The sequence below is a fragment of the Rhinolophus sinicus genome, chromosome 8 (genome assembly GCF_057876585.1).
Source record: "Rhinolophus sinicus isolate RSI-liver-muscle chromosome 8, RSI-T2T, whole genome shotgun sequence".
Lineage (NCBI taxonomy): Eukaryota > Metazoa > Chordata > Mammalia > Chiroptera > Rhinolophidae > Rhinolophus > Rhinolophus sinicus.
The window spans coordinates 45,740,668-45,755,641 of record NC_142508.1 but is presented as its reverse complement, the minus strand read 5'-3'; the positions used below and the strand labels follow the sequence as shown (position 1 = coordinate 45,755,641).

The following is a 14,974-nucleotide window of genomic DNA, read 5'->3' as shown; positions in this document are numbered from 1 at the left end:
GAAAATACTTAAGAAAAATAATTTGGTAAACGTGAAAGCCTAATCTTAAAATAAGAAATCTAGAACTCTTATACATTAATCTCCATATTTAAAAGTTGATATTTTAAGTATAAATAAGGAATTAAGCAAATGTTCAATAAGTTTAATGAAAAAATAAAAACAAACATACAAAATTAGGAATCATGAAACAATCTTAATGGAAAAGCTCAATGAAATGAATAATTTAAAAGGAAATATGAAACCAACATTGATCTAAAACTAAAAAGAAGAAAACAGAATCTAGAACAATGCAATACTATAGCACAGATTATTACTCTTCTACCCCAACATTTATTCTCCCCCTTTTCCAGATTTTTGGCTGGGCACCGGGCCTCCTGTTATAAATTATCATCCTTTAACTCCTTGGAAGCTGCCATGCCTGACTGCTAAGCTAGGCCATTAGTCTTTTCCAGTCTTCAGAGGTAGACTTGTTGAGGACGGTGACATTTCAGCTGAGACCTGAATGATGAGAAGAAGTCACTCACATAAATATCTAGGGTAGGAGCATTTAATAGTATGTTCGAAGTTCCTGATACAGCGATAAACTTGGTCTATTCCAAGGGAGCAGGGCAGGGGAAATCTAGTGTCGCTGAAAGACAGTGAATGAGGGAGAGAGTAACACAAGATAATGGTAAAGACACAGGGGGGAGGCATATCATGAAGGGTTTTGAGGAGGACACTAAGGAATATGAATTTTATTCCAAATGTTATGAGAAGCTATTAGATAGTTTAAAGCCAATAAGTTAATGTCTTAGATTTTAAATTATCACTTTAGTTGTTCTGTGGGGAATGGACTATAGATTGTTAAGAATGGATGCAGGGTTATTAGTAGGCAGTTATTGTAATCGTAGAACCAGCTCGAACTGGCCGTATCTTGTTTCTTACAAGATGAGTTATTTTTCAGAGACAACATAAAATTGCAAGTCATGCAGCCAAAGCATGCCGAGGGGAGAACACGTTGCAAATTACATCCAGAACCAGTTTCTCTCTATCCCCACACTGGGACTTGACTGGAACCAGAAAGCCAGAACCCTTTCAGATACAAAGCGTTCATTGTCTAGTAAGATCCAGTGCTAAATTCCACCCAAACCTTCAACTGAGAAAACAGATTTGAGCCTTGCCTCCTGTCTACTTTTCTGTCGACTTCACAATACATCGTTTCTCTTTTCTCAAAAGCCATTATTGGCTTCTATGCATGTCAGGCAGTGAGCCCTTTCCTCAGTAACTACTGAACTACCTTCCAGGTAAAGGGATGATATGGCCTAGATTACAACAAGATCCATGGAAATGTTGACAAGTGATCAGATTTGAGATATGATGAACTTTTACAAAACTGGACTAATCTGATTTAAAATTTATATTTTATTAATCACAAGCGAGGCTGAGGTCATAAAGGACAGCAGTGGCTAAGATAACAGGATTCACAGTCATAGTGCCTGGGACTGAATCCTGATTCTATTACTTCCTTTACTTATGAGTCTGACCTTAAGCAAGTTTCTTAATCTTTCTATGCTTATTTCCCAACTAATAATAAATAAATAAATAAATAAATAAATAAATAAATAAATAAATAAATAATGGACTCCTAATGAAGAGTATGTGATATATAAGGACATCCACATAAAATTTTAATTAACAATGATATTAGTTTTATTATTATTTGCAAGTTTTATTGGGCATTTTTTCTTTATTTTTTCAATTGTGAGTTTGTTTCTCATGTCCCATATGCAGTTTTCTACCGGATTTTAATTTGGTTTGTAAATATGTATTTAAACACCATATTGGGTCTGCCATATGTATTACTAAAATTTTTGCCAAGTTTTGGCAATTTATTTATGGTGATAGTATCAAAAGGAGAATGTAATTTTTATGTACTCAAATTTAGTTTAGCTTCTCTTTTACTGCCTATGAGTTTGATATATGCCAAAAAGGCAAGTTAGCAAGTGTAGAAAATATGCTCAAGAAGGTTATCTTGGAGTAACTGGCAACTCTCATATACTACTAAGAGTGTTATTTTAGGCCAGCCTGGTGGCTCAGGCGGTTAGAGCTCCATGCTCCTAACTCTGAAGGCTGCCGTGTTCGATTCCCACATGGGCCAGTGGGCTCTCAACCACAAGGTTGCCGGTTCAATTCCTCGAGTCCTGCAAGGGCACATGGTGGGCAGCGCCCCCTGCAACTAAAATTGAACACGGCACCTTGAGCTGAGCTGCAGCTGAGCTCCCGGATGGCTCAGTTGGTTGGAGCACATCCTCTCAACCACAAGGTTGCCAGTTCGACTCCCACAATAGATGGTGGGCTATGCCCCCTGCTAGAAACGGCAACTGGACCTGGAGCTGAGCTGCGCCCTCCACAACTAAGACTGAAAGGACAACAACTTGACTTGGAAAAAAGGCCTGGAAATACATACTGTTCCCCAATAAAGTCCTGTTCCCCTTCCCCAATAAAACCTTAAAAAAAAAAGTGCTATTTTGGACAACCACTTTGGAAAACTGTTTGGCGGTATCAATAAAAGGTGACCTTATGCATAACCTATGACTCCGTAATTCTACTTCTGGTATATATACAAAGGAATGTGTACCTATGTCTATCAAAAGACATCTACAAGAAAGTTCAGGGCAACAATATTTGTAATTGTCCCCGAATAAAAACTACCTCGATGTCAATCAATAATAAAATGGATAAACAACTTTTTTCACATAATGTATTCACATAATTGAATAATATATAGCAATGAGATTAACTGAACTACAAATACATGCAACAATTCAACGTGAATCTGATGAATATAATACTAAGCAAAAGAAGCCAGACACAGAATACATAGATTATATAAAGTTAAAAGATAGGCAAAAATAATCTATGATGATAGAAGTTAAACAGTGGTTACCTCTGGTGGGGGTAATGACTTGGAAATGTACAGGAGTCTAATGGGTGTCAGGGTAATGTTCTATTTCTTGATCTATTGCTTATGCTGGTTATACAAGTGAGTTAATTTTGAAAGTTAACCGAGTTTGAGGGGAATAACTAGAGACATAGAGAAGCTGCTAGGTAGGAATACATGGCCAAAGAAAGGTATATCTCAAAACAGCAAAGCTTTGAGCTGAGGATGGAAAGGCAACAACGTGAGATATATTCAATATCTGAGAGCACAGAGTAAATCTGAAAGAGAAAGATTCCAAAGTGTGAAGGAAAAGGATGAAGTCTGAGTAAAAGGAATTATCCTTGAAGAGGAGGCAGATGTCATTTATTCTAAGAGTAAAATAAAGAATAAGGAACTGTGAATTTGATTCACTAAAACCACAAATATTCACAAAAACCAGTTTACCAGGCATTTTTCTAGGGGCTGGAGGTACAGCAGTAAACCAATAAAACATTCTCTCTGTTCACATTCTAGTAGACTAGAATTATAAGAATTTACCAGAAATTTGTACTTTAGATTATGGACCAATTTATAGCAAATCCCCATTGAAAAAAGATAATTATGTAGGGTCATTTGAAAGACATACATGCCCATCTATTAAGATTTTCTGGGTTTCTTTTTTAATGAGATATGACACACATAGAATAATGTGAGTACAATGCACTAATCTTAAATGTACAACCTGATATATTTTTATACATTTATATATTTGTGTACCCACCACTCAGGTCAAAATATAGAATATTTTCAGTACTCCAGAAGATTCCCTCATGTCCCTTTCTAGTAAATACCCCTTCAAAGATAACCACTATTCTGGTTTCTATCACAAAAGATTAGTTTTACAGTCAAACTTCACATAAATGAAACCATATAGAATGTACTCTTATTTCCAGCTTCTCTTCACATTTTTGTGAGATTTATCCACATTGTGTGAGTAGCAGTAATCTGCTATTTTTTATTGTTGTGTAGCCTTCCACTGCATGTAATGCTATAATTTATCCCCTTTCCTGATAATTTTCATTTATGTTCTTTCTAATGCTGGGCTACTTTGATATATATTCTTCATTTTATTGTTGATCAAAACAGACCATCAAAAAAGCTGTGTTTTATCAACTACAAGCGGTCATAATATAATGTACTCATTGACCTAGTAAGCAAATTAAAAGCTTACTTTTGCTAAGAAATGTTCATTTTTATCTTTATGTACAATGAAAATTATGTAATGAATTTCTGCTCTGATTTGCTTTACCTATAATAATGAAATTCAAAATGGAAGCCCAACTTTAATCTATCTAAATGAATGCATTTCTGCATAACTATATTTTAACTCTCTCCTGGTTTTAATCTTCCAACTTTATTTCCTCTGAAAATATGCTTTATCTGTATAGGATTTTCCAATTTTCTGTACAGATTACTGCAATCCTCTTAAACTACACTGTAGACTAAAGCAGGGAACAAATACACTATTTAAAATTTACCTGGAACTCAGTCATTTCCTCTTCTTTCTGGGGATGGACAGGGCCTGAGAAGGCAGAGCTGGAGAAGAAAATAAAAGCCATTAGACCAGGCTTGCTTTGTGGTTTCAGAAATATGCACCCACAAGGTAGATTAAAGGTAACCCTGTAGCAAAAGGATACTAGGGCCCATCAGACAGCTAACAATATTCATACCACAGAGGTGCTAATAAGTCTAAGGATGGTTGGTATGGTCATGTGGAGTTTAGGGATAAGGTGGATAAGAATAGGAGAGCATATGCAGGAGATGCCCCATGAATTTATCAATAGCTCTGTATCAGAGAATAAACACTTCACATGGAACTAACTTCATGAAAGCACATAACCAAGAAAATTATGAAACTGACAAAAACCTAAGGTATTTTAGTGTATTAGTGTATTTAGTGACTGTTAGTGTATTTAGTGAAACTTTTAAAGAGAAATATTTAAGTACCAACTAAATGAGAATTTAACCAAAATGGTAAAATAATTATATTTTGAGGAAGGAGTAGAAAGCTTGTGCATGAGAGTAATGTAAATCAGAGATATTGGTGGTGGTGAGTTCAATTCTTATTTTCCATAGTAAAAAAAAAAAAATCCAAATCTGGAAAGTGTCAAATAATAGCAGGATAAACACGTGATTTAGAAAAATGGAGTAAATACATGAAGTCACACTTAAGATTTGAAAGTGATTCTCTCTGGGAACAGGAATGAGGGGTGGGGAGAAAAGGAACAGGGTATAGTTTTTCATATTATTATTACAAGTCTAGCACTATTTGATTTTTTAAAAACAACATTCACATATTTGCCTCAAAATACAGATTTAATCAAGAAAACACAGAGCACTGCAAGAGAGTCAAGCAGTACTACAGTGTAGAAGGAACAACACAGACGTCCTTCACCCCCATGCACAGCCCCTTTCCCAGTTTTAATTTGAAGAAAATTTATGTTATTTTCCTGTCCTTCTTTCTTTCTTTTTCTTTGGTTGTTTTTGCTTGTTTTAATTGATTTTTGTCACTCATTTGGGGTTTTTCTCCTAAAGGGTCTTTTAAAAGAAACTTTAGGCCAGATGAATTATAGTGGGAAAGAACAGTAGCCTGGGAACAAAGAGATTTGCCATCTAGTCTTCTCTGTCACTAATAAGCACTGTGATCCTGGGAACCACACTTTGTTAGAACCATTATAATCAACCCTTAAGAGAACCGCAGAATAAGATGATATCTCAGTGGCTCCCCCAGCACCAGCACTGTGAAATTCTCTAAAGAAAATCTGATACCTTCCTAAGGATGGAGAACTAGCAAATTCCTAAAGGCCAAATGAGACAGATAATGTCACTGCCTAAAAATAGCCATTGCCCCCACCTTATTCCTTGAAAAGTAAAACTTAATTTTATCACAGGGGCAACATACCTTCTTCCAAGAATGAATCATGATTGAACTAGGTCAATGACAGTAATCTTATTTCCCTTTGCCAGTTACTCACTTTCCCAGCATCCCTTCACAGCTAAGAGTTACCATGTGACACAGTATTGGCCAATAGGAGTTAAAATAATAATTACTGGTGGGAAGGGTTATGGAAAATTTTCTGTTTTCTGGTTAAAAAAAGATATAAGAGCTGCCCAACTACAGAAACAAGATCCAGATGATTCTCCTAAAATCTATTTGTGATATTTTAAAGATGCAACAAAAGTCCTCTTTTGGGGGAGGGAGGAGGTGAACACTGTTTTACAAAATTTATTTCCCAACACCTTCAGTGCAGTTATGTCATATATTTGTAATATGTTTAAATGCATTTCTCACATTTTGCATTCCATTTTGGTTTCACCTCCATCCTCATTGATAGCTACAAAAAACACTGCTAGGAATTTAGGATTGTGTTTACTCTATAGATCAAATTGAGAAGAAATGACAACAAATCTTCCAATTCATGAAAGTAGTGTATTTTTCTATTTATTTTTTATTTCTTTCAACACAGTTTTATGTTTTTGTTTTTCCATTTTCAGCATACAGTGCCTGCAGATATTTTGTGAAATTTATTTTTAAGTATTTAATTTGGGGAATGCTAATAAAATGGCATTTCAAATTTTATTTCAAATTCCAATTGTTCACTGCTGGAGTATAAAAATGATTTACAGTTGTAGGAGCGTTTTGTAGATTCTTTGGGGTTTTCAACTTAATCATGTTGTCTAGCAGCAAGCATATTTTCTTCCTAATTTGTATGCCTTTTATGTCTTTCTCTTGCTTTACTACACTGGCTAGGGCTTCCAATATGATGCTGAATAATGATGACAGAGGACATCCTTGCCTTGTTCCCAATCTTAGGAGTAAAGCATTCAGTATCTCACCATTAACTACAATGTAAGCTGTTGATTTTATCTTCTCTTTTTTTTCAGATGGCTTTTATTAAAGGATGTTTCCTTCTATTCTTAGTTTGGTGAGAATTATTTTTTAAAGATTTTTACTAAAATATAGCTAACATACAATATTATATTAGTTTCAGGTGTACATCATAGTTATTCAACATTCGTATACCTAAAGAAGTGATCACCATAAGTCCAGCAGCCATCTGACACCATACCACACTATCACAATATTATTGACTGTGTTCCCTATATTACATCCTCATCATTTATTTCTTTTATATCTGGAAATTTGAACCTCTTATTCCCATTCAACTCCCCCCGCCCCTGGCTTTTTAAATTTTTCAATTACAGTTGACATTCAATACTATTTTATATTAATTTCAGGTGTGTAGCATAGTGGTTAGACATTTATATAATTTAAGTGTTCCCCCTAACAAGTCCAGTACCAACCTGGCACTACACACAGTTATTACCATATTATTGGCTATATTCTCTATGCTTCACTTTATATCCCCATGACTATTTTGTAACTACCATTTTGTACTTCTTAATACCTTCACCTTTTTCACCCTATCCCTCAACCCCCCATTTATCATTCTGATAAATCTAGTACCCATCTGACACCACAGTTGTTACAATATTATTGACTATATTCCTTATGCTACACCCTATATCCCCATGACTACTGTGTAACAACCAATTCGTACTTCTTAACCCCTTCCCCTTTTACACTTACCTCCACAACCCCCCTCCCATCTGGCAACCATGAAAATGTTCTCTATGTTTGTTTCTGTTTTTATTTGTTTATTTTCTTCTTTGGATTCAATATATAAGGGAAATCACATTGCATCTGTCTTTCTGTGTCTGACATACTTCACTCAGCACAATACCCTCTAGGTCCACTCATGATGCTGCAGATGGCAAGAACCAATTCCCTTCCATGGCCAAACAATATTCCATTGTATATATGTACCACCTACTCTCTATCCATTCATCCATTGACAGACACCCAGGTTGCCAGAGATTATCAGAGTGGGATAAAAACCAAGACCCAAGTACATATGTCTACAAGAAACACATTTTAAATATAAACACTCAGATAGGTTAAAAGTAAAGGATGGGAGTGACATCAGTGAAAATGGAAGGACAGGGAAAGCCAGTGGTCCATCTCTTCCCAGCAACTGAAAAATCTGGCAAAACCTGTTAGAATCATCCTTACAGGAACTCTGGAAGATAGTCAAAGGTTACAACCAGGAGATGCTTAACCAGGAGAGAGGCAACTTAAACATAGTAGGAGATCTGTGTGGCATTTTAACTAACCTAGTCACAATTCACAAAAGCAAAAAAAATTCTAAGGTACTAGGAATAATTCAAACAAAAGCTATGTAAGAACCTAATCAAGAAACTTCATTAAATTTATTGAAGGTCATAAAAATGGTCTTAAATAAGTACCGTGCTTAATAATAGAAAAGTCAGCATGGTTAAGATGCCAGTTTTGCCAACATTATCTCTAAAATTAATTCCAATCACAATTCCCCAAAATTTTTTCATTCAACCTGTTGAGTCAATCTTCAAATTTATTTAAAATGAAAGAGCTGAAAAAAGTGAGAGGAAGAAAAGGACATGAATGGCAAACTAAAATTTATCTAAAAGGGGTGACATGAATATATATACACACACAAAACCATATTTGCTTATATAAAAAAATGGAATATAACCCCCCAAAACTAAAAAAATTTAAAAACAGTTACTAATAGGAGTAGAGAAGGAACAAAGTGTTAGAAAATAAAAAGAGAGAGATACAATAGAATAAAAACAATACTACTCTTTGGTTTGTATATTTGTTTTATATATACTTAAATATACGTTGTTTTGTATATTTGACTTTCCAACCATCTAAATGTTTTACATAATTATAAAACAAATGAACCTAATTACACATCATGTTTGTGGCTTAACCACACAGAGAAATTAGTTCTCACTGCTTTCAAGCACAAGAATTAGACTGTAGTTGTTCCCTAGGGGGATATACCCTAAGGACAAATAGATCTATAAAGAAATGTAAAATTATTTGCAGTAGGAATATTGTAAGCATTGATAATATTGATCTGAAACTACCTTATTTATATATCTAGAAGGAATGTGTTAAAATACTCAGAGCCATCTTGAAGAGATAGCCAAAGATGGGAATATTTAAGCCTCAAAAAGAAACTAACTGCAATGGTTTGAAACATATCAAATGTGTTAAGAACTATGTGTATACAATAGTCATAATAATAACAACAACCCATTGGGAGGTCCTAGGGAACCAATTCAATAGGCTGAAAACCTAAAGAAAAGAATCAATTTATTCTGCCTTTCCTGCACAAACTGTACTTTAAGGAAACCAAAGCCAATGAGAAAATTTTTTCTTTAGAAAAATATTCCAGATAGTAAACGAAGAAGGAATGATAGAATTAAAATATCACCACTTTGTAACCACTACTGAAATATAGCTAATAGTTATCCGCGTTTTCTAAAACTAGTATGGTGGTAAAAAGAGAGATTGTTCTATTTTAAAAACATTTGACAACTAAAGGAAAAAATACCCTTCTATCTCTTTACTTTACTTCCTCTAGTACTGCAACCCAACAGTCTTTCAACCCCATCAGGAATTTCTATTACTTCATTCTACCAATTTTGCAATGTCCTTCACCCTCTTCCTAATCTCACTTTTCTACATACCTGGCCTAAAATCCAGTCAATCAATATAATTAATTTTTTTATTTTATTTTAATTAATTTTTTTATTAGTTTCAGGTATACAAAGCAATGTAATAGACATTTAAACCCCTCATAAAGTGATAACCCACCCCCAAGCTACTACCCCTCTGACATCTTTCTTATATAGCTGTTTTAATACCATTGACTATCTTCCCTATGCTGTACTCCACATCCCATGACTATATCTATATAGTTATAGCTGATATTCTACTCCAGCATCAGGTGTATAGCACATTGGTCAGGCATCTACACAGTCTATGACGTGATGCCCCTGATAAGTCCAGTGCCAATCTGGCACCTTACATGAACTTTACAACATTGTTGATTATATTCCCCATACTGTATTAACTACCAATTTGTATCTCTTAATGCCCTCACCTTTTTCCCCTGCCCCCAACCCCATTCCCATCTATCACCCTGATAGATATAGTACCTATCTGATACCATACCTAGTTATTACAATATTATTGACTATATTCCTTATGCTATACCCTACATCCCTATGACTACTGTATAACAACCAATTTGTACTTTTTTTTTTTTTAACAGGACTTTATTGGGGAACAGGGTGCACTTCCAGGACTTTTTTTCCAAGTCAAGTTGGAATCTTAGTTTCAATCTTAGTTGTAGAGGGTTCTGTTCAGCTTCAAGTTGTTGTTCTTTCAGTCTTAGTTGTAGAGGGCGCAGCTCAGCTCCAGGTCCAGTTGCCGTTGCTAGTTGCAGGGGGCACAGCCCACCATCCCTTGCGGGAGGTGAGGAATTGAACTAGCAACTTTGTGGTTGAGAGCCCGCACTCCAATCAACAACTGGGCCATCCGGGAGGCAGCTCAGCTCAAGGTGCCGTGTTCAATCTTAGTTGCAGGGGGCAGAGACCACCATCCCTTGCGGGACTCGAGGAATTGAACCGGCAACCTTGTGGTTGAGAGCCCACTGGCCCCTGTGGGAATCGAACCAGCAGCCTTCGGAGTTAGGAGCATGGAGCTCTAACCGCCTGAGCCACCGGGCCGGCCCCCAATTTGTACTTCTTAATCCCTTCCCCTTTCACCCATTTAATTAATTTTTAACTTAGATTCCCTTCCTTCTCACATTATTCCTACTTACTTCATGAAACCAACACTCTGGTTAAATCCAACTCTCCCCTACCCAATCTGTGGCTACAACTGTGAAGATGAACATCGCAGGAGAAAAATAAAACACTATATGGAATAGGCTCACTTTAAAGTCACAAATACTAACATCAAGTGAATCTTTAATGCTGCCTGGAAATCAAATCTCTTTATTCTCTGTCTACTCTCCTAAGTGTTTATTTTATTCTTTTCCTCTTTCCTTAAGTCTCTAACATTTGTTTTGCTACTTAAGGACATGTCTATAGTATTTCTCCTCTTTCTCTCCTGTACCATCAAGTTTCTTTCTCGAATGAATCATTTCAATCAGTATATAAACAGTTATTATATACCTCTTAAGTATATCTACCACTCCATTTCACTCCTTCCATTTAGGGAAAAAATTTGAGTTGGTATCTCCAATTTTTCTTCTCCAATTCGTTCTTTGGCCTCATACTCCACTGAAACTGTTCTTCAGAGTCACCAATGACTTTCCTGTTGCTAAATGCAGTGTTCCTGTCTCAGTCCTCTTTTACTGGGCCTATCAGCAGCATCTGACACAGTTCTCATTAAAACACATTCTTCCCTTGGATATCATACTCAGCTAGCTTTCTTCCAACCATTCTAGCTTGTCCCTTTCAGTCTCTTTCGCTGGTTCCTCTTGATTTCTATATATATACATATAATGTTGGAGTGATCCAGAAATAAGTCCTCTATCTCCCTTTTTCTATCTAATCTACCCTCTAAGTGGGACTTCATCCAGTCTTTTGGCTTTAAATATCACCTATATGATACTTTCCAAATGTATGTCTCCAGCCTAGATCTTAGATCTTTCTTTTGAACTTCAGACTTATATAACCCACTGCCAACTTAAATATCTCCACTTGAATGTCTAATGGGCATCTCACACTTCACATAATATATTCTAAACTGAAATCTCACTAACTCCCTAAGTCCCAGTTTTTCGTTCTTTCTTTCCCTTCTCAGTTGATAACTCTATTTATTCTTCAAGTTGCTCAGGTAAAAAATATTGTGTCATCTTGTCATACATTCCACATCAGTTTTGTTAGCAAATTATATCAGCTCTACCTTTAAATTATGTCCAGTACATGATTACTTTTCACCATTTTTAACTACTCTGGTCCAGGTCACCAACATCTTTTCCCTAGATTATTGCAACAGTTTCTTAATTGGTCTCTCTGCTTCTGCCCTTGTCCCCACTTCCTTCCCCCATTCCTGTAGTCCTCTCATCAAAGCAGCCAAAGAAATCATCTTAAATTATATGCAGATGTCACTCCCACGCTCAAAATTCTCTAACAGCTTCCCATCTCTTTCAGAGTAAAAGCCACATTCATTAATATGGCCCATAAGGCCCAACCTGACCTGTCCTCCTTCCCTCCATTTTACTCTCATCCCTCACCACTCACCCGCTCATTTGCTCTTTCAGCCACACCAGCCTCTTCATTGTAACTGGCATGTTACCACCTCAAGGCCCTCTGCCTGGAATAATTCTCCCTCAGTTAAATGCATAACTAGCTCCTTTACTTCCTTCATATCTTTATTATTACGTTTTCAGGTCGCCTTCCCTGGCTACCCCATCTAAAACTCCAAGTCCCATTCCTAATTTTATCTTTCTGCTTTATTTTTTCCTCTTAGTATTTTTCACTATTTAACGTATATTATATTTAACTTAACCTACCTCATTTATTATCTGGCCCACAACAATGTAAGTATCATGACAGCAAGGAGTTTGTCTCTTCTCTTCAATGCATCTAGAACTGTTCCTGACACAAAGGCGACATTCAATAAATGGTGAGTAAATGAATGAATCCTTAATACATGAAGAACTCTACAAAAGAAATTTGAAAATAGAACACTACTTTAGAAAAACAGAAAACACAATTCACAAAAAGATTTTTAAATGCTTGGCTTCAGTAGTAATCAAACAACTGCAAATTAAAGAAATTATTTTATATTTATGAGGTTAACAAAGATTACAAATATTCATGATACCTATTGTTAGCAAGGGTGTGTGAATATAGGTAATCTTACACTATTCTAATAATACTGTGAGTTACTGGAATGTTACAGGAGAATAATTGGATACATTTAGGGAGCCTTTAACAAGTGCATACATTGTCAGTTCCACTTCTAGAAGCCTGCCCCACCCTCATAACCCCAAAATTAGGAAAGTACACTATAACCTACGCCAAATAGTTGCTGAAAAATATCATTTTTACTACTCTGGTCCACAGGAATGGTAAGAAGTTGGAGAGAATCAAATTAATTACTCATCAACAAGGATAAATGCATTAAAATGCACAAATACCAGGAAACACTTTAAAATGATACAGATTTGTAATTGTTCAAATGGAAAGATTTTGTGTTTGTTAAATGACAAAGGTGGGTAATAGAACTGTATTGCATAGTGACTGTACATACATACTAATATATGAATGCATGTGTATGTATGTATTCACAGAGAGAGGGGTGAAAAGACCGGATGTAAATTTGACAGTGGCTGGTAGAATTATGAACGATTCTTGTTTTCTTTGAGCTTTCCTGTATTTTGCGATTTGGGGTAGGCAGTGGGGGACAGGGAGCATAAAGTTAGTATGCACACACAACGTGTCTGATACAGGGAAATAGAATTTAGAATAAATAAATATTAAAATAAAGTGTTGGGGCTATTGACGCCTCATATAAAAACGTATTTCCTACTACTATAACTGAAGAAGTAAAGCACTGGTACAGTCTCACAAATTTACACATACAGCCGTACTCTACCTTCCATCTGCTGAGTTTCTCATTCACTCATGATCCCACCACAGTCACGCACGCTCGCAGCCACGTTCATGCTGAAACATAAAAGGAAAAGCACATCCACAAAATCCGCTCATTCACACGATCCCACGGCTACACTCAGTCACAGACAAATATCTGGCAAATGCAGTAACATCAGGCCATACGCTCCTTAACATGCCACTCCTACGGCCTCGGGGAACCACCCGCACGGGCACCGTCTTGCCCGGCATCCTCCTCCAACGACACTGGCACCGGTCCGCAGGCCCCTACTCTCACCCAGCACAAAGAATCCCGGACTCAGAGCTCGCGACTTCCCGAGTACTCACCACCGAGCCCGCAGACAGAGGCCTCAATCCCACATCTCAACGCCGCCCAAGTGGCACAGTGGGTGCGGGCTGAGGTACAGGCGCCACAAGCATCAGCGCCTGCTGTGGCTGAGGGCAGCACAAACCTTGGGCCGTTAGTCGCAGGACAACACTTCCCAGAGGGCCCCGCGGCCCACCCGGAGGGAATTGGCCTTCCAGTTTGCGAATAATGGGAATAACCAACTGTGGCATTTAAGGGCGCCCAGATTTGGGAAGGAGGCTCAGTTTAAGGTTTAACGGAAGCGGATTACCTTGTGCCCGCCACTCGGAGTCAGGGAGTGGAGCTTGGTTCTAAGAAGAATCTGAAAAGGTCCTCAGCTTTCGTGCCCCGGACTACATTTCCCAGAGGCCTTCGCGGCCCAAGTGTATTTCTGCAAAGAAGTCACTTCCTTGTTACGGTTAACGGATCTTCGGATCCTGACGTTATGATACCTGGTCCACGACGGGAGCACCGTTTAGTCGGTTTAGTTCCGCCTGGTTGCGTCGTATGTTTTTGTGGCTGTTTGATTTTAATCCTGCGGTTTTGTCAGAGACAGTGTGCTTGTGTCAGTTCTTTGTGTTTCTGATTTTCTGACTGGTCCCTCTTACACTGAAATTTATAAGGTTAAGTCAATAAACCAGAGTCACAAAATATTAAATGGGAGAAATTACAGAGATTTGTGAGTACGTGTTAATGAAACACTCATGCTTTTTTACATTGTGTTACTCTACATTCGGTGTGTATTATATGGACGAAGGATACAGGTAGTTTAGAAAGGCATTGTTGAAGAAGGCAAAGACATTGAGCCATCAAATGAAAGTTTATGTTAAGAATTCATAGCCTCAACAACAGGAGTGAGAAGTTTAAGTGGGATACTGGAGAAGTAACCAAGAGCAAAAACCAAGAATCAAGCAAACCTGACTATCTGTCACTCCTGCCCTAAACACCTGATTTTGTTTTCAGTGTTTCATATGGGTTGCACTCTGACTTCAGAAGAATTAAAAAATATTTGACAATGAAAGTTGAAGACTCACTGGAGTAATTTTTCAGTGGACACTAAAATGGAGAAAATATCTGTGAAAATACTAGCCCACGCTTTTGTGCTATGGCATGTTGGCAAAGAGAATAAAATGCTGGAGACTACA

At 37.0% G+C, this 14,974-nt stretch overlaps 1 protein-coding gene across 3 annotated transcripts in view; it reads right to left on the bottom strand.

Annotated features, from left to right (window-relative positions):
- ZNF569 (zinc finger protein 569) overlaps positions 1–14,177 on the bottom strand; it is a 35,926-nt gene extending 21,749 nt beyond the window's left edge. Inside the window, exons 1-3 of one of the 3 annotated variants that reach the window (XM_088800633.1) lie at positions 14,101–14,177; positions 12,379–12,528; positions 4,438–4,495 (exon numbers count right to left, since the gene is read on the bottom strand). In XM_088800633.1, the coding sequence (XP_088656759.1) occupies positions 4,438–4,495; positions 12,379–12,383 (63 nt within the window). In that variant the 5' untranslated portion in view covers positions 12,384–12,528; positions 14,101–14,177. The other 2 variants (XM_019749901.3, XM_088800634.1) reach the window with 2 other exon arrangements.
- Between the last annotated feature and the right edge of the window lie 797 nt (positions 14,178–14,974).